This window comes from Vigna unguiculata, chromosome 3 (genome assembly GCF_037176805.1).
Source record: "Vigna unguiculata cultivar grain cowpea cultivar isolate G323 ecotype 2 chromosome 3, ASM3717680v1, whole genome shotgun sequence".
Classification (NCBI taxonomy): Eukaryota; Viridiplantae; Streptophyta; class Magnoliopsida; order Fabales; family Fabaceae; genus Vigna; species Vigna unguiculata.
In genome coordinates, this window is record NC_140794.1 from 38,078,122 (window position 1) to 38,103,304 (window position 25,183).

General features: G+C 31.5%; 2 protein-coding genes and 1 pseudogene across 6 annotated transcripts; 2 read left to right on the forward strand and 1 right to left on the reverse strand.

The window, feature by feature from the left end:
- Positions 1–354: 354 nt before the first annotated feature.
- Positions 355–2,226, forward strand: EXPA10 (expansin A10). 2 transcript variants are annotated; one of them, XM_028060469.2, is made up of 4 exons: positions 355–483; positions 611–735; positions 864–1,176; positions 1,426–2,226. In XM_028060469.2, exons 2-4 carry the CDS (start codon positions 615–617, stop codon positions 1,730–1,732), a joined length of 741 nt encoding a protein of 246 aa, XP_027916270.1. In that variant the 5' UTR covers positions 355–483; positions 611–614; the 3' UTR covers positions 1,733–2,226. The 2 variants fall into 2 exon arrangements, with proteins under 2 accessions (XP_027916270.1, XP_085527217.1); XM_085671091.1 differs by lacking the exon at positions 355–483 and having other exon boundaries at positions 595–735.
- Positions 2,227–6,631: 4,405 nt separating this feature from the next.
- LOC114175350 (agamous-like MADS-box protein AGL30) lies at positions 6,632–10,246 on the reverse strand. 3 transcript variants are annotated; one of them, XM_085671682.1, is made up of 12 exons: positions 10,115–10,246; positions 9,483–9,668; positions 8,943–9,002; positions 8,828–8,846; positions 8,626–8,690; positions 8,501–8,516; positions 8,359–8,420; positions 8,029–8,125; positions 7,867–7,914; positions 7,663–7,787; positions 7,179–7,542; positions 6,632–7,091 (listed from the first exon to the last, which is right to left on the reverse strand). In XM_085671682.1, the coding sequence occupies exons 2-12, from the start codon at positions 9,665–9,667 to the stop codon at positions 7,080–7,082; spliced, it is 1,053 nt and encodes a 350-aa protein (XP_085527808.1). In that variant the 5' UTR covers position 9,668; positions 10,115–10,246; the 3' UTR covers positions 6,632–7,079. The 3 variants fall into 3 exon arrangements, with proteins under 3 accessions (XP_085527808.1, XP_085527806.1, XP_085527807.1); XM_085671680.1 differs by lacking the exon at positions 10,115–10,246 and adding an exon at positions 9,765–10,098; XM_085671681.1 differs by lacking the exon at positions 10,115–10,246 and adding an exon at positions 10,008–10,093.
- A 5,036-nt stretch (positions 10,247–15,282) lies between these two features.
- On the forward strand, positions 15,283–24,569 carry LOC146887820 (uncharacterized; annotated as a pseudogene). Its single transcript, XR_014993420.1, has 8 exons — positions 15,283–15,329; positions 17,934–18,054; positions 18,432–20,724; positions 20,803–23,043; positions 23,125–23,251; positions 23,340–23,621; positions 23,701–23,805; positions 23,883–24,569. The product of XR_014993420.1 is annotated as an uncharacterized LOC146887820 (transcript).
- Positions 24,570–25,183: the final 614 nt, after the last annotated feature.

Sequence of the window (25,183 nt, forward strand, 5' to 3'; positions counted from 1 at the left end):
TGAAGCATAGAGAAGTGAAGTGGAAAAGAAGAAAGGGTATTTCGGGGAAACGGTTGATGCTTGCATTGCATTGCATGTGACTGTGGAAGCCTGATAACCATCAAAGCCAAAACAGCTATGTCCCACATGGATTCTGGAGATTTTCCCTCTTCAAACAACACCGTTTCAAGCCACAAAAACACCCTTTGCAGCATCAAAAGTGGACCTCGGGTAACTTGTACGGTTAGTTTTTTTGTTTCTAACAAATTTATACAAAACCAATTCTACCCTTTAAGAAGCCATCGTAAAACCGATTATGCCCTTAGCGGTTTTTTTGTTCTAAACAATTCAAAAACAGTTAGTTGAACTTGTGACTGTGGCCTAGTTTCCCCAACTACTCTCTGGCAGGGTCTATAAATTAGGTCGCACCCCACTCATTTTCTTCACAACACTCCTTCTCTCCGCACTCCCTGCTGCACCTTCCTTTGTCCCCTCACCATCGAAGTAATTGCCCTTTTCGTTTGTACCTAAATTTGTTGTTCCATCTTTGGAGGCTGAAGAAGCACTTCTTCGGCTAGACAGATGATGTTTTAATGAGTTGTCTGATTGTTTTCTTTTGTTGTCTGTCCAGGAAAATGGCTCTTGTTATCTTGATGGGTATTCTCGCAATGTTCTCCTCTGTTCATGCTTATGATGGAGGGTGGACTAGTGCTCATGCCACTTTCTATGGAGGGAGTGATGCATCAGGGACAATGGGTATGGTCTATGCAGCAATTTAAAGCACTGTTTCTTTTTTTCTCATAAAGATTCCTTTTTTACCTTGAATATGCTGGTCTTGAAGCGTTTTGGAGCTACCCAGTGGACTAATTTGTGGGTTTGTGCAGGTGGGGCTTGTGGGTATGGGAACCTCTACAGCCAAGGCTATGGAACAAACACTGCTGCTTTGAGCACTGCACTGTTCAACAATGGGTTAAGTTGTGGCTCTTGCTTTGAGATCAGGTGTGCCAATGACCACAAGTGGTGCCTTCCTGGCTCCATTTTGGTCACTGCCACCAATTTCTGTCCACCAAACAATGCCTTACCAAACAATGCTGGTGGCTGGTGTAACCCTCCTCTTCAGCACTTTGATCTCGCTCAACCCGTCTTCCTACGCATTGCTCAATACCGCGCTGGAATTGTGCCTGTATCTTACAGGAGGTAGGTTGCTAGGTTATCTCGGAATTTCGTTTTATTGCTTGCCAAAGTTCAATCCTTTTTTAGTTCCAAGTAATTTAAAGGATAATAGCAACATTGGTTCCTCATCAGTTTTCTTCCCTAAGATTTCTTCTGGAGTTTAGAATATTGAGTTTTAAAGTAGTATTTCACTTTTCTTTACTTTTGGGTCAGAATAAAGGTGGTATTGTTATTCGTAACAACTAAGCTTTGTGAGATTTGTGCTTTTTGTAGGGTGCCCTGCAGGAGAAAGGGAGGGATCAGGTTCACCATCAATGGGCATTCTTACTTCAACCTAGTCCTCATCACAAACGTTGGTGGTGCCGGAGATGTGCATGGTGTGGCCGTGAAAGGTTCAAGAACTGGTTGGATGGCAATGTCAAGGAACTGGGGTCAGAACTGGCAGAGCAACAACTATCTGAATGGTCAAAGCCTGTCCTTCAAGGTTACCACAAGCGATGGCCGAACTGTGGTGTCCAACAACGTTGCACCGGCCGGTTGGTCCTTCGGACAAACCTACACCGGTGCTCAATTCCGCTAGATCTACCTTGTCCAAGTTGAAGTCACACGAATACAATTACTATATAGTATATATATAGTATGGTCTAAGAGTATGGCTCTTTAGTATACTAAGGTATTAGATAGTATGCTACTAAGTAAGGGGTCAGTTTTTGGAATTTTAAGTCCAGGCAGGGGAAGAAGGGCATGTTTTAAATTGCTCCTTCATTTTAATTTCTGTGTCTGCAGGTGGGGACCTGTTTTTTTGGCTCCTCTTTATTACTTGGGTGGTTCTCTTTTTCACTTTTTCTAAAGGTTTTTGAAGCCTCTGTGGCTCAATAGAAGCTAGGGGAGGTGGACTTTTAATTTTGTAGTGTATGGGTGAACTACTTAATTGGAAGAGGTGGATCTCTTACCACCCGCCAATTACTGTTGAAACACTGTCTTTTTCATCTTCTTGGGTGGGACTGTTTATTACTCATCCTTTTGTAACCATCCTTGGTTGTGTTTCAGACTTAAAAAACCAAGTTTCAGTAATTTCCATTGCTATGTTTCTATTTCTTTACTTTCATTTCATTTCATAGTTGCAAATTGCTATACCATGATGTTTTTTAAAGGAAAAACCGAAGATAAGAATATTATCGTTGTTGAAAAGATCGAATAGCATTAAACTCTTGGAAGGGTCAACTTGGGCCACGTGAAGTTGGAAACAATTTTGGGCTCATATTTTGGATCTGTTGGAAGGATCGAGACAGCATCTTGAAATTTGAAAACAGTAGAAGCCTCCCTGAACTAACGCCGAATTGGTTAACTCATGAAATTTATTGCACTTATGGTTGGAGGAATCTGATAGACATCAAGAATTTATTGATCATCTAACTCAGTACTACGTTTTAACTTTGAAGTAATGTTTGATATTTTTCATCGGTGTGCCTCAAACAGTTTCTCTCAAAAGGGAAAACAACCATAATTGATTGTCAACAAAAAAAATTCACGTGCTCATTTATTAGCTTATATTAATAGTTAGAAGCAAAGCAATAACGTGATAATTCTTAAGTTGATCTAGAGAATTTGTTTCTTAATTTTTTTAAAGATATTTATGGGCTGTCATTTATTTTAATTTTACTTTTTTATAATATTTTAATCCGTTAAATTATGTTCCGAATTTACGGGCCTGGTGGGCTCAATCGTCAAACCCAAATAAATTTAAATAAAGGAAGTCCCAAAGCTTTGTTTCGCATCTGAAACCAAAGTGTAAATGGTTGGTCCCTCGAAGCCGGAGCCACAGGTATAACTGTAAAAATGTAATTGGTTATAGACTGGTCCAAAAAATTTTGGAAAACGGGTTAACCTTGACTAAAATTTTCAACTTTTGTTTCATTTTCAATGTTCCGTTTTTAATTTAATATATAAAATAATTTAATATTGTATAGGTTATTTAAAATATAAACCAGAACAATTAATACTAAATTTATTAGGTGATTTATGATATTGAAGTGACTACCTATTCTGCTACTTTTAACCACATATTTTATCACATCACATTAGTAACCGAAAACTAATAACGTATTAAATAAATTTTAAATTTAATTATATAGCATTATTTTAGTCCTCAAATATATGTTAATATTGTTATTTTAGTCGTACATTTATTTGATTTCTTTACTAATTTGATTATAATTTACGTTGTTAATTTCTTTCAGTCGTATGGATTATGATTTCGTCCTACAAACAACGGTTTACTCAAAACAAAACTTCAACGTGCACTGTTCAACGTAAGCTGTTTTTTTTCTTTTTTTTTTGTTTTTTGTTTTTTTGTAATTTTAAGCAATTTACTCTAATAACTTACCTTCATCTTTTACCTTGTGTTTAAAAGGAATCATTTCAATATTTTTACACAATTAAAATGCATTGTATTTAAATTTTTTATAATTGAATTTTTTTCATTTTCTAAATAATTTGTTTGGATACAATTTTTGAAATATCTTACATTTCAATTTCATCTTTGAATTAAATAATTGAATTTCTCTTATGAGATAAAATTTTATTTTAACAATATTTATTTTAATATATAAAAATTTCAAATTAAAATTAAAAAAATATATTAGTAAACTTAAAATATTTAAATTCAATCAAATTCTAATGGGGTTGATTCGACCGAATTTGGTCATATTTCTGTTGACATAAACTTAGTCTAATTTGGCCAAATTTAGGTCGGGGTCAACCTGACCAAAATTTGGACAAATCTGACTCGATTGAATTTGACCAAATTTTGACGACAGCGAAATCCACTGCATTTGGACAATTTTGGCTAGGGACGACATGGCCAAATTCAAATTCGACCAAATTCGACTGAATTACCCTGGTCAAATTTCAGCCAAGTTGGCCTCAACCGAATTAGGTCAAGTTGGCCCCAACCAAAATTTGGCCATACTCAACCAAGAAGGCTTTAGTTGAATTCAATCGAGTTATTCTCTGATCAAATTTTGATTGAATCAGCTTTGGCCGAATTCTGTCGAGTTAGCCCTAGCCAAATATTTGCTTGGACTCGGTTGATTGGGCCTAAATCCAAATTGAGCTAAATCCGGCCGAATCAGTTTGAAACAAATTCGACCGAGTCAGTCATGGTCGATTGTCGGTCAAGTCGACCTGACCTTTACATATAAATGTTTTTTTTTAGATTTTACCTTTTCTATTCTTTATTTTAGTTAATCAGGTTATGCTTGAATAATTATCTGAAAACTAATAAATTACCAATAATTAGAAGTTAGTAAAAGTTATCCAGATAATTTATTACCTCATACATGATGGGTAAAATTATTTATTAAATTAACCAAAATGTAAAAAAATAATAATAAATAGACATATTAAAAAATATATTTTTAAATCAAGGGTTAAATATGTTTTTGGTCCGTTAACTTTTAGTGAATTTTTGAATTAGTCCATTTTAAAATTTTTGACCAATTTCATTCTTCATCTTTCGAAATACGTGAATTTAGTCTTTTTAATCAAATTTTATAAAATTTGTTTGACATTTCAAGCGTATTTCATACTAGTAGTTGACTTAACATTAAAACATAAATGTGTCAAACAGTATAAACAACTAAAATACAATCCTGAAATGCATACGGAACATCAAATAAACCTAACAAAATTTGATTAAAATGATTAAATTCACGTATTTCAAAAGATTGAAGACTAAATTAGTCCAAAGTTTCGAAATAGACTAATTCCAAAATTCACTTAAAGTTAAGGGATCAAAAACATATTTAACCTTTAAATCAAATTTCATTCAACTTTCTTGGTAAAAATATATTTTGGCTATTTGTAATTTAGTTTCTTTAATTTCTTTACTATGTTTTTTTTAATTTCTTTTAATAATTATTTACTACTTCTAGTTATATAGGTTCACAATTTTATATTTTTAAATGTTAGAATATTGTTCAATAATATTTGAATAGTTTGAATGTTTAATTAATTTGATTGTCAAGTTATATACATTGATACTTTTATTTTTAACTATCATCTTTATAGTAAATTACTCAAACAACCGTCTTATAAACAAATTTTTCTAAATTAGCATGACAAAAATATGTAATTTTTTTATTAATATTTTATTGAATAGCATGACAAAAAATGTGTAATATTAGCCATGTTTTCTTGGACTAAATGGACACTTTCTTGGAAACAATTCATCATATATTGGTGGTGAACATGATGAAAACATTGGTTCTTGATTTTATTATGATTGTCATCTTATGAATTGTTTAAAAAATTATTTAAATATTTGAATACTTAAAAATAAATACATAAATAATTTTTTTTATGTGGGTTGGTGAGCCAACCCACTTAACCTATCAACCCGTGGTGGGTTGAGCCGAGTTACAAAATTTCTAGCTCACCATAAAGTGAGCCGAGTTGGGTTCACTCATTTTCAACCCGGCTCGTGGTGAGCCGGATAGACTAACTTTGACATTTTATGAACATTTTTAAATAAAGGTCAAGATTCATTTAATATTAAAGTTAACTATACACTTTTATAAAATTCAAGATATATTAATTATCCTTAATCATTTGGGCACATGTTAACAATACCCTTATCTGAAAAAAAAAAAAATACACCAATAACCAGAAGTTACTAAAAATTATTTACCTAAATTATTACATTATACATGTTGGGTAAAATTATTTATTAAAATAACCTATAGGTATAAAAAAACTTAAATAGAAACATTGAAGGTTATATTTTTTAATCAAATTTAATTAAACTTTATTGGTAAAAATACATTTTGGTATTTGTAATTTAGTTTCTTTAAATAAATTCAAAATCTTGTGATTTAGTTAATTATTTTAATTTGTATATTTTTGGTATAATTTATTTTACTATTACTTTATATGATATCTTAAATATTTCCAGTCAAGTAAATAATAAAAATAACACATTTAAATAAATACTATTTATATTATGTTAATTGTTTAACGGTCAAAATAGAATAAAAACCTGCCTATATAGCGTAACACACAAATTTAATAATATTATTGCAAGAATAAAAACTAAATATAATATTTTAAATCAATAAAAAATGCTATAAATAAACCACAATCGTAGATGGACATATGTGGTAGCATCTTTATATTCCTTAACCTAAGAAAAATTAGTTACCATGTCCTAATGACTATATTTTTACTGTAATGATATCTTTTAAGTTGTAAATCTATACCTTGACACCCTGATTTATAAATTCAACGGTAATTCTGTGTGCAAGTTCCATTATTTATATAGTTAATTTTACAGAGTATTTTCTTTTAGAAAAAATTTATGAGCATGTGCAGTAAAATTTAGATTGGGAAGGTGGGTTTTGAAAGTAATAATACATTAGAGCGATTTGATTGAGAGAAATTGACAATGACAGTAAAATTGTTGGTTTTATGCTTAGTAAAAAAGTGAAAAAGGTCCATTGCTGGTGACATTATGCAAACTAAAGAGAGAGTTATTTACAAGAAGCAGATACAAAACTGAGTTTTGAAGAAAAAAATGCAAAGAATGTGAAGTGAGTCTGAAATAGTGTTTTTGGTGTATGTTATCTTATATACATCTTTAGCCATGTAAGAAAAAGAAAGGAGGGTTGCTTTAGTGCATTGGCAACCTTGATAAGGTGGAAGCAGAAATAACCAAACAGAGCCTATATTATTGGTAATTATTTAGATCTAATATAGCATTCCAGTGCCATCTCCTTGATTCATCTCAATCACTGAATGATTGGCATATATAAAATTGGCTGGTTACTTCCTATATTTGCATAAAACTCATCATCTGAGATCAATTTCTCTGAGGATGTCAAGTTTCTCAAATGTGACTCAACTTCTCAAGCAACTTCAATCACAGTGAATCAGTTTGGTTGCTGCACTCACAAAATTCAAGTTTATCATAAGTCACCACATTCAGACATCAAAAACAGAAAGTTAATTATTTTAGCAGTAGAGCTTGCCTGGGCATACAACTGGTCATCAAACATTGTAACACCACAAGGGCCTGATGTGGAAGCCCAAGCATGGTGATTGGAATCAAAACCAGATCTTGGTGCTTCTAAGCTTCCATTCACATGATAATCTACAGGATTTTCATGTGGATTCATCTCTGCAGTTGGTTGAAACTTCAAATTATTCAGCAAATTAAAATTGTATGGCAGGTATGGAAACTGTCCATTCAATTGTAGTCTCATATTTGCAGTGCTGCTCAGGTCACTAAGAACCCCATTTTCTTGTGCCGAGTTTGACATCTCATTCTTCATACTTGAACCAAGATAACTCGCATAACTCCCAAAAGATGAACTTGCAGATCCCTCTACATCTCTGTCCATAATTTTCATGAAAACATTGTTCAAATCACTTTTCTACCATAACATATTCTTCAGTAATGCTTACGGAACACCGAAGAATGTCCAAGAACAAGCATTGAGAAAAATAACTCACTTGTGGAGAAACATGGTTGAGTCCTCAGGTAAAACTATATTTTGGCTGTCACCATTTGCAATCCATGAAAGAGGTTGGAGATGCTGTTCTGCACTCATTCTAAAGGGAATATTCATTTCGTTGAACTGGAACATAAAAGTAGTTTAGTCATAGTGAAACACATTCTGCAAAACAAAATTAATTATCACAAACAATATTTTTTACCTGATTATTGCATTGCAGCGACACAAGTTGCTGCTTTTTTATATTTTCCTGTCATGATGCAGAAGGAAAATTAACGATAATCTTAGAACCATATGATGATAAACTTAGCTTGAAGATTATGGTTTGAAGGAAGAACAATTTATAGGATAGAGCAATGTATACCTTACGGGTTCGAATTTGATTGAGGGACTCCTTGAGTGAATTTTCCATCTGTCCTAGTTGTTCCACATTGGTTATTTTATCAAACTCAGTCCAATAACTGCATAATCAAATAATAAACATAGAGTTGAACATTAGTGTAAAAAGTTTTACATTATAAACTAATAAAAAGTACATTTTAGTGTGATTTTTAAAGGTAGTTACTATTAACATCAATTAATTTGAAATCATCTTCTCAATACTACAAAAATATTACATTTACATAAAATTAGTTGGAGCTAAAGCAAGGTGAATAATTTATGGAAACCTAGCTGAAAAGAAGAAAAGACCCACCTTAATCTCTTATGAGTTTCAGAAATTTGGGCCTGTAATAACCTGGCTTGATTACTCAAATCCTGCCCAATGTCGGTGTTAGTGATTTATAACAACAACCAAAAATGGAGGAAACTAACAAATAATTTAATTGTGTGGGTACCTCAATAGTTTGACTACTGTGACAAGGAAACAAGAAGAAGAAAAGAATGTTTCAGTGTGAGAACTTGTATAAATGATCAAATCTTTTAAAAGAATAGTTATTAAGTTAGTCTGAGAGTGACATACCTTGTGCCCAGAAATTCTTGTATATTTACATCATGGTCTAACTTCTTAAACGTTTTCTTCAGTGCCTAAATTTTCAAATGTGGAGACATGCCATTAAAAAGAATCATTATAATTATAACTATATGAGTCCTTTCAAAAAGAGAGAAAACGAAACATGTTTATCTGGGTATGGATTTTAAACTGAGTTGTTAGAAAAGCTTACCTCAAGAGTCTCCAACTTCCTGTAGCAATAAATTGAAAAAACCTTTTGTTAAATTATTGTATTACTTTCTATTACTTGGAACAAATACATTATATCATGTTTCTGTGAACTGCACCTTTTTGCCCTTTCCTGAGGAGTTAGTTGAGCAAACTTCGCAATAACTTCCTCTAAGTTACTAAATCCACCAAGAGGGGAGTAAAAATAATCAGGAAAATGGTAATACAACTTATAATTTTTCCAATAATTACTAGTAAATTAAGAAGTAACAGAAAATTAATACCCATCAATATACATACACACACATAAGATGATGCAGTGTAGCATGGCATACTTAATATACAACATTACTGGTTCAAAGCATGATAACTTTGATTTCTGGTCTGTGTCAAAGACAACCTCAGTTCTCTGGCTTACGTATACTCTAGATGTTTCTTGTACTCCCTTAATTAACATCCAACACAACAATACTTATTCCACCATTGACATGCAGAAGTTAGAATGGAACACTGAAATTATAATTTTTGTTTTTCTTGTCATAAAAATGGAATAGAAATTAAGAAGCACGATCCAAAGTCAAACTAACATGAATACAGAGGTAGCTATAAATGTATATGTTATGATATGATGAGAGAATTTGAGTGTAATTAGGGTTTACCTGCGTCTCCCCCTACATACTGAAGGCTTTCCATTTGGTGCAAACATGAGAAGTATGATATCTATATCACACAATATAGATAATTCAGCCGCTTTTTTCATAATTCCATTTTTCCTTTTTGCATATGTTGCTTGGCGGCCATTGGTGTTCTCCAACCTCTTTATCTTTAGTTTTACCCTGCCCATCCTGTACATTATTGTGTACATATATATATATATATATATATATACGTAGTTAAAAACCACAATAACCTTAATTATACACATTATGCTGTATATATACCTTACTATTCACAGAAAAAGATTCCAAATATATATAGATCCTAGCTCCCAAAAGCACTTGCATTGCATTTTCTAGATACAAATTTCAACACATCCCATCTTGCAAAATTATATTCATTTCGACACCAACGCACATGCTCTTGCCCATCAAGATTCACATACCAAAACCATTGAAGAACTTCAATTAAAAAGAAACAACATGACCAACAATAACAACATGTGCTTGCGTGATTCGTATGTGTACCCTTTATCAACGTTTTCGAATGTTGACAAGGAGAAAGACAGAATGTGAACAATATAGAAAGAGCTTAGCAAGAAAAAATAGAGAGAAAGAAGAATATAGAAACTCACGCAAACGATGAAGTTGAATATAATAATAATAGTAATAATAATAATAATAATAAAATTGTAAGTAAAATTTAAGGTTCAGAAGCTGAGGGTGTAGAATGTGAGAGGGAGAGGTTGGTTGTGAATGACAATGGCGATGGCAGATTCAAAGAGAGAGAGAAAGAGGGAGAAGAGAGAGAAAGAAGGAGAAGAGAGAGAAAGAGCTTACGTTAACTTGTCCGGGGGACCGGGAAATTCGGTCATTGAGTTATGCAAGAGAATCGGAAGCTGAATAGCGTTACAGATTTCGTTCCATTTTTTCTCACCAACAATAACGAAACAAAATCACAACACAACCATGTCATCATCGTTTACAACTTCACATCTTACCATTCGAAAACATGGACCTAATATAAATCAATCAAATAAATAAAGGCTCAGTTTGTGTTTTTCATCCTTAATCTTACAAGATTCACAATTTTTTTCCTAACCTCTTTTCTACCGTTTTAGTTTTTTAATTTTTAATTATTTATAACTTTAGTTCTCAAATGTCTTTTATCAAAAGAGAAAAAGATGAACTATTTCATTTTTAATTATACATAAATTTGTTTAATTTTCAATTTAAAAACATATTAACTTACTTTTAGTAACAAATTTCAGATACTACACTATTACTATTATGTAAAAACGTCGAAAAACATGTGATTTTCAGTAGTTTTATTATGGCACGTTAAAAGTAACAAAAATTTAAAAGAAAAAACTAAACGAAAAATTAAAATTATGTAAAAGAAAAATTTTGGTACAAAAACAACGTGCAAATAATTTTTTAAAAAAAGTATAGATGTTGAGATATTGTAGCTTAGAAAATATTAGAGAATAATTATAAAAATATTCCTTTCAAGTTGAAGCATGGCGATAATATATATATATATATATATATATATATATATATATATATATATATATATATATATATATATTAAAAAAAGTTATAATTTATTAAGAGATTTAGTCAAATATTTGTTTACATGTTAATACGAATATGAGACGTAAAATCATTCCATCATTACAAAAAATAATGGAATTGTTGATGGAATTTTACCAATAGTTATGTTTTAATCAGTAAATTTGAATTATTGATGAATTTTCATATATTAATTATCGACGGAAAAATTCGTCGGTAACGCAAATTTCATTTATCGACGGATAAATCTATCGATAAAATTTGTCAATAATTTAAATTTTTTTATCGGCGGATAAATCCATCAGTAAAAGGAGCAGAAAGAAGAAAGGAGGAGAAGAAGAAGGAGAAGAAGAAAGAAAAGGAGAAGGAGAAGAAGAAGAAGGAGGAGGAGGGGGAGAAGGAAGAAGAAGAGGAAGACGACGACGATGGCGACGACAACTACAAAGACAGCGAAGAAGGAGAAGATGAAAAAAAAATGAAAGAGGGAAGAAGAAGAATATGAACAGTGTGCGTTATTTATCGACGAATTTTTTGGTAATCATCGATGGATTTTCGATCAGTAATTACCGACGAATTTACTAACAAATTTTTCCGTCAGTAATTATCGACAGATTTTATCGACAAATTTTTTCGTCAATAATTACCAACGGAACATGATTTCTGTTAGTAAAATTTTACCAACAAGAGTTCTACCGATAGATTTTTGACCATCGAGAATTTGTCGGTAATTCTGGTTTAGTGACGGATTTTGTCCATCGATAATATCAGTTTTCTTGTAGTGCATCTTTTAGGCCTTACAAATAAAATAATAATCAATTTTAACATGTTTTGTACGTTCATAAAATATTAGATTAACTTTTGCAAACATTACTAGAATTTTCATTATTTCGTGGAAAATTTCTTGTAAAGTTTTTACAAAAAATTGCAGGAAAAGTGTTTCCTGCCAATTTCATTATGAATTTTGATTGGTAAGTAATACCTTCGTGGGTAATTAGTTATTCAGGAATTTCAAAATTCGCAAGAAATTTCTTGCAAATTTTTTTATGAAAAATATTCGCAGCAAATTTTCTTACGAAAAAAAATTTACAGCAAATTTTTCTACAAAAAAATCAATTGAAAAAATCACAAGTACTTTTTCATGTAAATTTACATTTCGCAAATAATTTTCTTGTATATTTAAAATTTGCAGGTAACTTTTCATGCGAAAATAAATTTGTAAGTATAACCACAAGTACTTTTTCCTACAAAATTTACATTTTACAAATAACTTTCTTGTATATTTTAAATTTGCAGGTAATTTCTTGCAAAAAAAATCACAGGTAAATTTTCCCGCGAAAATGAATTTGCAAGTATATCTTTTTTACTAATAATGTTGTAAGAAATTTCGCAAAAAGAATTATAATAAATTTTAAAATCTATATAATTTTTATTTTCATATTATTTTAAATAAAAAAATAATTTGTAAGCGGTTATTTATTTTATTATTATCAATACCATATATTGATTAAATAAAAAAGACAAAACACTTTCTACGTCTATTTAGCTTTTATACCGAATAAATGATCCTGAATAACATACACTACTAGAAAAATGCTCTATACCTGCATATTTTTTATAAACTTTTTTGGTAGGAAATTGATGTGTATTTTGTTTAGAAAATTTTTTGGCAGAAAATTCATTTGACTTTTCATACAAAATATAATTTGTAGGAAAATATTTGCAGATTTTGTGACACAATTTTTTCACATGAAATAGATACAAATTTTCTTATGAAAATTATCCGCAAGTAATTACTTGCCAATTTACATACGTGTATGCTTATGATATAATTTTTCTTACAAAAAAATTTTGCAGCAACATTATTGATAGAAAACTTTGTATTTCCTGCCACTTTTTTAGGAGTTTTTTAAAAAAATACTTCCTGCCACTTTTTTTAAGATTAAAAAAAAATACTTGCAAATTTATTTGTAAATATTAATTTGTAAGAAATTTTTGTCAATTTTTTTACCAATTTTTTTAAGCATAAAATTCCTGCTAAATTTACCACAATTTTATTGATTATTTGTAAATTTATTTGTGAATCATAATTTGTAAAAAAAAATTTCAATATTTTTACCAATTGTTTTGGCATGAAGTTCTTTCCAATTTTAATATAATATTATTTTTTATTCGATTTTTTTATTCTTTATAAATTATGTAAATATTCTTATAAAAATAATCAACAAATGTTTTTTAATAAATTATTTTGAAAATGTTGTCGAATTAAAAAAAAAAGCAGTTATAATAGTTAACGTTTTCTTAGACACTAAAACCATTTAAATGTGAGTAATAAAATTTCTCGTACCAACAGAACCCATTCAAACGTTTTCTATTTGTAATATTTAATTAGGATATTGTTCTTCCTCTCAATTTCTCGCACTGCCATTTTCGCGGTTCACAATTTCACAATCTCCTCTGGCTTGACCACCGCACAACAGTCATTGTCGTTTCCCTATCACAACATCTTCAACAACATCGTCTCCAACTGCCAATTTTCCACCTTCATCGCCAGATATGCCTCTAGCATCGTGGTAGCGACGACCTCCCTGTCTTGTTTAGGTTAGGGTTTTATAAACTTCTAATTTCAGTTTCCCTCTCCCGGTGGAGTGGCCGGTTTACATTTTTGGTTATCATTTATACGCCTCTCGGACACAATCCTTTCCATTTTCATTTTCATTTGAAATATTTCTAACCTAAATCTCTCACTGGATGGTCCAACACTCGATGTTCCGCCTCGAGGACGAGTTTCACACGCTCATGGAGTGCGACGACAAGTCGTTTGGGCTCACTAGGAGTTATCACTACGGCGAGTCATCGGAGAACACGCCTTTTGAGTCATAAACTGAAATTGAAATTGAAAGATGTGAACAATAGGTGAAACTGAAATAATCTAATAATATTTAAACTATGTATTATAAGGTGCAAAAATTAAGTTATAACGAGTGTCATTTTTGTTTTCCTTAGCTACTTTATTAGACACTTGTTAATATTTACTCTTGTCCTGATTTTAGTTTAGTAATTATCATCTCAGTTGTTTCTTCCAAATTGATCTTGCTAATTAAACTCTATAGCTATCAATTTTTTTTCTTTCTTTCTTGTCATTTGACATTTTGACTTGCAGCTTCTTTGATTCCTATTTATTGAATTGCACCGAATTTGGCAACTCTGCTGCTGTCGAAGAGTTTTAGGTCAACATTCACCCTGAGAAGTTGTTCAGTCAAGTCCCTGAAACCTTACTTGTTGTCCCTTATATGGTTCAGAAATACAATTCATATTTCAAAAATTCCAAAGGGAAACGGGCATCACATTATCTGTCTTGATGAAATTTGGCAAATCCACCTCGCAACCTATATCTTTCATTCAAATCTTCATTTCCCAAATCAGATTCAACAAATAATAAGTTCAAGTAGTATTAACAGACATAGACAAATTACGAGCAAAAACACACCTTGTTTGAATATTAGTTCACCAAATATCCTATTACAACACATTCCTATTGACACTTACTCTAAATTGTAACATGAATGATTAAAATCATGTCTTACAATATGTGGAATGAAAACATTCTTTTAACATGACTAGTCTAGTTTTGGATTATGAAAGGGTCATCTTATTTGCTAACTTTTACATGAGAGTGATCAACTTGGTGTCCATTAGTAAGTTCTTTGTTTGTCCAAAGTGGGAGTTATTTCTAAAGTTGTGTTGGGGTTCATATTTGGGCACTTTGTGCATTGTTTGGGGTCTGGAAGGAGTAGTCCAATGGATGCATTTGCAAGTTATGCAATGTGTCTTGGTTTGATTTGTGTGTGCTTTTCATGTATGTATTATGAAATTTTTTTCATTCCATTTCAACCTTCGTGTTGTAGTTGCTTCGTCTAAGGCGGCCTTTTGTTGCACAGATAACTGACGGCTTGGGGGATGAGCTCTTTAGGGTAAGGAACATATATTTTTAAAGTTGGTTTTGTTTTATGCACATGGAAATTTTATTTTTATTCACCTTAGCGAAATAAATCAAAAAACTATCATGGTTAGGTTCGAAGACCCTTTTGGTGGATAACAAGCTCAATTTATGCAGAAGTTGATGATCAGGTATGCCAAATGTTGTACATTGTTTTATATGAGTAAGTTGTTTTTCATGACTTTAGTTGTTAATTGTGTTAAGTCCTCTCTTCAGGAAGTTTGAGTAGTTCACAGGCGATGGCATCTCTGGAGGAGAATCTACGATTTGTACCTGAGGTAATATAAACATATTACATTTTTACTTGTTATAATTAATTATCAAAATCATAATATCTGTACATCTCTTTTTACATATGAACATGACTACATATTATTATTTAGGATGAAAAATATCTGTGTCTACTAGTATCCGCGTTATATTATTTTATGTGTCTTTTTTAGTTTATCAGCGAGATTGAAAAAATATATACATTTTAAATTGATTATTTTATCTTTCTAAAGTTATTAGTTGAGATCCCCATAGCTTATATACATGCATGACTTTATATGCATTACATAACATAACAAGTTTAAAGTTAATACAACGCATCTAATTCTACGAAAAAAAAAGAATTTAAATTTTTTTCTATTTTCAAATTTGTCTTTTCCTCTTTGTAAGATTTTATTAGTTTGATTTTAGTTGGAGTGTCATCAAAATCTAGATATTATCAAGACGACTACTTCTCAGTTGATGTCAATAAGAGTATTCTTTTATTGTTGTTATATATTGTTATATAGGAGTTTTTTTTTTTTGTGATTTAAATTGTTAGCATTTTTTGTCTGTATATTAATATTGTTTTTTTTTTCATCGATATTAGTTAGAGTTTTATTAACTAATGTTAGAGACTATTTTTCTGCATTTGTGAATTAGAATTTTTTCAACATATGATTGTTGTTATAAGTTTTTCTTATCGTCTATAATAACTTTTTTTTATCATCAACAATTATTTTTTATCAATAGTTTACTAGGATTAATTTTTTAATTAACTTTAACAATGTTAGTTAAATAATTGTAACGAAATTGAAAAAATCTCGGTTAAAGTCAATTAACAAAATATATATATATATATATATATATATATATATATATATATATATATATATATATATATATATATATATATATATCTTAATAACATTTGATAAAAATAACATTAATTAAAATTGAATATACAAGATATTAATATTTATTTTTAAATTTTTGATAATGATTTAATATTTAAATAATTACTTAAATTTAGTATAGCAATTAAAACATGTTTATATCAATAAAAGAAACTAAAATTTACTAAATTGGAATTATTTTATTTAAAAATAAATAAAATTCAATATATTTAAATACGTTGTAGATTTTAAAAATATATATTATACACCTACTAAGCTCACTCGTAAGTTTTAAATTTCATTATGAGAATTGAAAGAAACAGTTTTGTTTTCAACTTTGACAATAAGTTTTGCTTAGATTGTTAACAACTATCGAGAAATTATGGTCTAAACTAGATGATACCAATAATCTTATCAACTTGTAGTTATTCAAATAAATTATGTTAAACAGGAGATTTGCACCATGTATAATGATCTGCACCATCAGATCATTATTATTAGGCTTAAATATACATTTGGTCCCTATTTTTGTCAAAATTATTCAATTTGGTTCCTATTTTCGTTTTTTGTTCAATTTGGTCCTCATTTTTGTAAAATCACATTCAATCGAGTCCTTTTGGCAAACGGTGTTAAAATGTTAACGAAATAGTGACATGGTGGAACTGTTTGGGTTACGTGTCAAATCTTTGGCAGTGACATTGGCACAGTGAAATTTTATGGCCGTTGTAGGTTTAAAAGTTAGTGAAATTGATTTGGGGAAGAAATTAGGGTTTCAAGCAAAACTGTGGCTAGCAAGAAACTTGTGTACAATCCAGTTGGTGATTTGGAATTCCTGTTTGAGAAGTATGTCTCGCCACCACAAACGAAAAGCCAGAACAGAAATAAACCAAAAAAGTACAACTTTTTAAACACTAACCTGAACCTAGTTGACGCTCCAATCTCGAATGGCAACCTCCAAGCGCAATCTCGAAGTGCAATCTCCAAGCTTCAATCGCAAATCACTCTCCAAGCGCAATTTCCCCTCTTCGCGAACTCTAATTGATGAACAAGAACCTCCACCACCCAAGAACCCTAATTTTTCCCTATCTCTCGACCACTCCAATACCCAATTTCAGTTTTTCACTCGAGGATAACTCTCGCTGCAGTAAACCCTCAATTCAAACTTTTTAATTTTTTTTCACTTAACCATGTTTTATCTTTTTACTTAATTCAAACTTTTTTCCCCAATTTCTTTTTAACTAAACATTGTGCCAACGTGTGCCATCATATATTCAAAAATTTGACACGTAACCCAAACAGTTCCACTATGTCACTGTGCCGTTAATAATTTTAACACCGTTTGCCAAAAGGACTCGATTGAATGCGATTTTACAAAAATGAGGACCAAATTGAACAAACAACGAAAATAGGGACCAAATTGAATAATTTTGACAAAAATAGGGACCAAATGTATATTTAAGCCTTATTATTATTTTGTCTTTGGCTACATATTATTGGATTCTCCTTGATACAAGTTTGATTTTTTGCAGTTTTATTGTTGTGTGTTGTGTTCATCAATAATGATGCTCTATTTGAGAATAAAATTTTATTGGCTCCTTGATACAAAGGTCTCTATTTCTCTGAATTGTATGTTTAGTTTATAGTACTTTAGGGTTATTTTCTATCTATTTTTCTCTTCTTCGATATAGTTAAAGTTGCTTGACACTGTGACTTTTGCTTGTATTTGTTGATGTTCAGGGTTTACAGTAGGATTTGGGCGTCAAACAACAGTGGTAGAATATATAAATATTGGCAGTTAAAGCTTGGCTGGAAACCTCTTGGAATTCTCATAGGTTGGTTGTTTTCTTCGAATATTATTGTAAGTCTACCATGTCCCACTCTACTGCAGTGCAGACACTTAAATGTTCTAATCCACTATTACATAAGTTAAAATAAAGCTTCTAATGATTTAAGTAGTGATGCTAATTCAGCAGTTTGTTGATGAAAATAACAACATATTGTTTTTCTTGCTAGTTATATGAGTTTTTCTTTCTTAAAATTTATTAACTTGTCAAACGTCTTGTCAAATCTATTAATTTTATATTTAACTGCTCCTTGGATGTGCTTTCAAATATCTTGTTACATTTGATGTTAGGTTGTAGTTCTCAGTTTCATATTTTTTCTTTAGACATGTTTGGGCTTTATACACTACTAAAAAATCACTCATCACATAGTTTGTTGAATCATGTTATATAGGCTTTTGTCAAGCTAAGCATGGAAATGTCTACACATCGAGAATGGATGTATAATAGGCTTCTTCCTGGTCGAGAGGCATACACAAATGAGTTTTTAAGTGGCCTTGAAGAGTTTATGGCTTTTGCTTGTCGACAACCAAATTTGAGTGAAGGAAAAATACGATGTCCATGCAAGGAATGTAAAAATGAGATATTTTTTTAATTCCAGATAAAGTAAATGTTCACATTCTTCGAAAAGGATTTATACCTGGATATTGGTGTTGGACATGCCATGGAGAGAGAATCCAACATACTAATGTTGATATGCATTCCATGTTAGGTAGTAGTCAACAATGGGGTCCTCAAGATGTTAATAGACATCAAGACATGGTGTTTGATGCTGCTAGTCTTAATCGAGAGCAATGTTTTATACAAAATGAAGAGGAACTTCCAAATATGGAAGCTGCCAAATTTTATGAAATGTTAAATTCAGCTCAACAACCATTGTGGCCAGGATGTAAGAATACTTCAGAGTTGTCTGCTGCTATTACGATGTTGAATATAAAATCCAAACATAATATGTCACAAGCTTGCTTCAATGATGTGATGAAATTTATGAAAGAGTCAAACCACCCTGATAATGTCGTTCCTTATAATTTTAGGGAAACAAAGAAAATTGTAGCGGGGCTTGGTTTATCAAGAATAAAAATAGATTGTTGCATGAATGGGTGTATGTTGTATTACAAAGAGGATAATACTTTGAAAGAATGCAAGTTTTGTAGAAAGCCTCGATATAAAGCACACAACGAATGTAAGAAAAAATATAAAGATGTTCTGTATAAGAGATTGCATTACTTGCCCCTCATTCGTAGACTACAAAGATTATATGCTTCTACAACATCTACATAGCATATGAGGTGGCATTATGAAAATCGTAGGCTAGGTGTGTTGTGTCATCCTTCAGATGGAGAAGCTTGGAAATAATTTGATCAATTGTATCCTGAATTTGCCTCAAAACCCCGAAATGTTAGACTTGGCTTGTGTGCTGATGGATTCACTCCATTTAGCCAATTAGCAATACCATATTCTTGTTGGCCAGTAATTGTCACACCATATAATCTCCCCCCGGAACTATGTATGATGACTCCTTATATGTTCTTGACTTTGATCATTCTAGGCCCATACAATCGAAAAGCTAAAATTGATGTGTATTTGCAACCGTTGGTTGATGAATTGTTACAATTATGGAATGATGGTGTCATAACATATGATGCATCTAAAAAGCAAAATTTTCGATTAAGAGCTGCATTGATGTGGACAATAAATGATTTTCCTACCTATGGAATGTTGTTTGGATGGAGTACTGCTGGAAAATTTGCATGTCCAATATGTATGAATAAATCAAAAGCTTTTTCACTCAAGAATGGGAGAAAAGTGACCTGGTTTGATTGTCATCGTCAATTTCTACCTTGTAATCATGTTTTTAGGAGAAATAAGGAAGCCTTTTACAAAAAATAGAATTGAGAATGATTATCCTCCTCAAAGGTTAAGTGGTGAACAAGTATATGAGATGGTTTCTAGCATTCCTAAGTCAACTGAAGTGAGGAAATGCAATGTTATTGGCCATGGACATTCCCATAATTGGACAAAGAGAAGCATATTTTGGGATTTGCCATATTGGAAAAACAATCATTTGAGACACAATTTAGATGTTATGCATATAGAAAAGAATGTATTTGAAAATGTGATCCACACTATTTTGGACAACAAAGAGAAAACTAAAGATAATGAAAATGCACGATTGGACTTGGTAATGTATTGTCATAGGAAAGAGTTATTGTTGAAAACAAATCCTAATGGAAAATGTATGAAGCCTAAAGCCAAATTTTGCTTATCAAATGAACAAAAGAATGATGTGTTTGAATGGGTGAAGGGGTTGAAGATGCCGGGTGGTTATGCTTCAAATATTTCTAGATGTGTTGATTCAAAATGTGCAAAATTGTATGGGATGAAAAGTCACGATTGTCATATTTTTATGGAATGTCTTCTCCCAATAGCTTTGAGAGCTCTTCCTGAGCCCATATGGAAACCCTTAACCGAGCTTAGTCAATTTTTCAGAGATTTGTGTTCATCTGTGCTACATGAAGATCATTTATTGCAAATGGAACAAAACATTCCTGTAATATTGTGTAAGTTAGAACGTATATTTCCACCTGCATTCTTTGACTCGATGGAGCACCTACCAATTCGTTTGCCTTCTGAAGCTAGGATGGGTGGACCGGTTCAATATCGTTGGATGTATCCATTTGAAAGGTAATAATAGTTTATACCATTTAATATGATGAATATTACTATACAACTTACTAAATTATTTTGTATCACATTTTTTGTACTTCTAAATAAGATTAAGAAAATAGTGAAGAACAAAAGAAATGTGGAATGGTCTATTTGTGAAGCATATTTAATTCAAGAGATATCATATTTCAGTTCTCATTATTTTGTGTCCCTAATTTGTGTGGATGAGGGAATTCATCAAGATCGTATTCAACCAACTTTGTCTATCTTTAAACCATTTGGACAAGCAACATGTAAATGTAAGGAAAGGTGGCTCAATGATAGAGAACGATCAGTTGCTCAATTGCATGTCCTCTTGAATTATAATGAGGTCAAACCATTTATTGAGTAAGTATCAAACACTACAATATGTTAGTTATAATTCTTTTAACAATAGTTATATATAATTTTAATATTATTTTTTGTAGCACATATGTACAATCTTTGAAAGATGTGTATGAGAATCTCAACAATGATATCATTGATAGACAAATAGAAGCTGATTTCCCACGGTGGTTTCAAAAATTTGTAAGCATTCAATTAAACAAAAAATAATTTATGTCACCTTCATTATTATATACTTTATCTATAATTTTTATTTGAATAGGTCAAACAGAATCACCAACTTAGGTTGTAGAGTCCTAACCTCTATGACTTGGCAAAAGGACCTTTAAGACTAGCAAAGTCGTGGCTAATTTATTTTGTCAATGGATACAAATTTCATACAACTACATGGGGTAAAGGCAAAACAACATATAATAGTGGGGTATGCGTAAATGGAATTGGACATGGTGATATTTTGAGTGATTATTATGGTATTCTTACAGATATTTTAGAATTGGAATGGCCAAGTGAATCAGAAAAAAAAATAGTTTTATTTTACTGTGATTGGTTTGATCCTTCAATTCATGGGATGAGAACACACAAGCAATATAAGATTGTAGAAGTTAGAAAAACGAGAAAATATGAAAAATTTGATCCTTTTATTTTTCCAAAAATGGCATCCCAAGTTTACTACTCATCTTATCCTGGGCGACAAAAGGATAAGGTTGATTGGTTGGTAGTTATCAAGACAAAGCCAAGGGGAGTTGTTGATGATAGACATACTTTAGAAGTTGCTTATCAAGTGAATGAATCCCAAGTTAATGGAACAATTAAAGATGACCTAGTTGATCACCTACAAGATGATGGGATTGATGGTGAAGAGGTTGACTTGGATATAATGCATGCAAATTATTTAATGGACAATGACTATGAAGAGGAAGAAGAAGAAAATGAAGATGGAGATGAAGATGAAGAATGAGAGGAAAAAGAAGATGAAGAGGAGGAAGAAGAAGAAGATTCCATGCAAGAGGAAGAGGAAGATTAAGACATAATTTTTTTTTAATTTTTTTTAAATGTGATTAGAATTATAATAGTCTTTTATGGTATGTTTACATGAATGGTATTATTTTAGTATTACATTTATGATACTTACTTATAATTTCATGTTTGTAGTTGATATCCATTGTTGATATCATGGTGTTAGTAATGTAGAATTGCAGTTTTGTTTTTTAAAAAGATGACAGATTCCAAGAGACCAATGCAATCAATTGGAAAGTTGAGAGGAAAAAAAACTACACAAATTCATATACCATATATCATACCATCAACTAGCTTGGAAGCTTATTCCAACCAAGTATCTCGACCTCCATTACCATTTAGATCTCCATTCCGACCTCCACCTTTTTCTCCTCCACCACCTCCTTCTCTTCCACCACCTCCACCTAAATATGACCCTCCACCACCTCCACCTAAATATGGCCCTCCACCTCCTTCACCTATATCTCGACCTCGTCTTCCATCTTTATCTTAACCTCCACCACCTCCACCTACGTATGGCTCTTCACCTCATCCACCTATATCTCGACCTCCTCCTTTCTCTTTGTCTCAACCTTTACCTCCTTCACCTACGTATGGCCCTCCACCTCTTCCATCTTTATCTCCACCTCCACCTCCTCCACCACCTCCACCTAGATATGGCCCTCCACCTCTTCCATCTTCATCTCGACCTCCACCTCCTCCACCACCTCCACCTAGATATGGCCCTCCACCTCTTCCATCTTTATCTAAACCTCCACCTCCTCCACCTAAATATGGCCCTCAACCACCTCCATCTATATCTCGGCCTCCATCTATTCATATTCAAGTCCATCAAATGCACGATTTTCCAATGGTTAATAAAGATCCATCTTCTTCATCTAGCCACATTAGTGGAGACAATAACAAAAATAAAGTCTTAATACCCCAGAGGTGGATGGGTGAGTAATTTAATTTCTTAGCATATACATTTTTGTTGTTTGGGTTTGTGATTTTGTTTCAATTTTTTTGGTTTTACATAGGTTTGATAAACATAAGTTGGTACTTAGTTCAATTGCTTCAATCATGCGCACTAACTTGGAGGAGGGAAAACCATCATGGAAAAAGCTATCCAAAGAGCAAAGGGAGTCTTGGTTTGATATGTTCAAAGTAATTAAATTTCAAACTTTGAATAAAAGGGTTCTATATATTTGTTGGAAATGTGTCTAATAATTGGTTTTCATTTGTTATAATTTAGTCAAAATTTTCATGGCCACCTCAATATAATGACATGGTGCGACGTAACTTTGAAAAAAGAGGTGCATCTAAAATGTCTCAATTAATGCAAGAAGCACGGAAGGATCTAGAGAAGAAGCCAATATGGATGGGAGAGGATGTGTGGGCACAACTAAAGGCATATTGGAAGTCCTCAAGCTTTAAAAGTAAGTCTGAAACAAATAAAAGAAATCGTGTAGCTATGGATGGTGCATCTCTTCACACTGGTGGATCAATTCCTCATCGTTTGCATTGGAAGAGAATGGTAATATTATTTTATTGTCATTTTTATAATTTAGATTCCAAAATTAATTATATTAAAGAAATTTCTTTATCAATTATAGAAGGAGGAGAAAGGAGCAAATCCATCCTTAACTGAGTTTTATTTTCGTACGCATCGAAGAAAAAAGGACCAAAGTTGGGTTGGTCTTCATGCAAAATTGGCCTTTGTAAGTTTTTAATTGTTTACTTTGTTTTTATTGAGTTCTTAATTTCTTTGTTTTCATTAAGTACTTTTCATTTGCAGGACAAATTTGAACAAAGGAAAAGTGAGTTAACATATCAAAGCCATATGGAGAATGCTAATGATGATGAACAATCCATTCATGAATATCCATCTAATTGGGATATATGGATTGACTAGTTGGTAAGAAAAAGGGAAGGATATTTGGTCTTTGATCTATGGGTAGAATGTTTATTTCAACCTCAAGTCAACAATTACATTTTGAGGAAGTTGATGCTTTAAGAAGTTAGATTCAAGCATTAAATGAATCATTATAAAGACAAGAAGAAGAAAAGATAAAATAGAAATGAGAAAAGAGTTGGCTGAGACAAAAAATCAAGTAATAGCTTTAATGCAACATTTAGGATATGTGGCATCCTCTTCTCATCAATCTTTATCATCTCCACATACTAATGAGAATGAGGATGACGACGATAGTGATCATACAGAAGATAGTGATAATTATTATTTTATTTTGTACTTAGTATATTAAGTTGATTTTTTTATTTATTTGTATTACTTATTATATTTCATTTGAATTTGCAGAGATGACAAGTTTTTTATTACAGGTACAAATTTGATGCAATTGGTAGTACAAGAAAGTTTTAAAAGTCATTTGATAGATGTATTCATTTAATTGTTATTATTATTATGCAAATTATTAAATTTTATGACATTTGAATTTGTTTATGACTATTGCAAGTTATTGAAATATTGGAGGCAAATTTGGAGTATTGATATTATTGCAGGTTACAAAAATAGTAGTTTCAATTTACTTGGATATTCATTTCAAATTTCTTTGAATAGTAATGGGAGCTTATTTGATTTGCTTGACTACTGTTTATATTCAAAATTTATTTTCATATTATTCCTGTCTTGTCTTTAGCTTGCTGTAAATCTATATGTATAGAACAAAATAAAATGTTAATAACCAATTTTACTGAGAGAGATTATGAAAAGGAGATATAGTATTTAGAACATAATACAATTTTAATAAACAATGTGTAAGAATTATTTCTCTTTGTATGTTAAGGTTGTTGAATGTTTAAGACTTCTGGACATTAACCAACATTTCATGCTCCAATAAGAACTTTAAACATCTGCAGGACATGGTTGGACTTATCAATAAAATAAACAGATCCTACATTTCTCCACTTCCAACTGTTTATTCTTCTACATTGTAAGTAACTACATCCTTAAACCATTCCCAGTTGCATTGTGTTGTTATAGTTGTAGTTGAAAAAATAAAAAATTTGAAATTGGAATTTGGGAGACTCAATTACAGGATGAGTTAGAAGTCTCAATTATTTAATTATGTAGAGTGG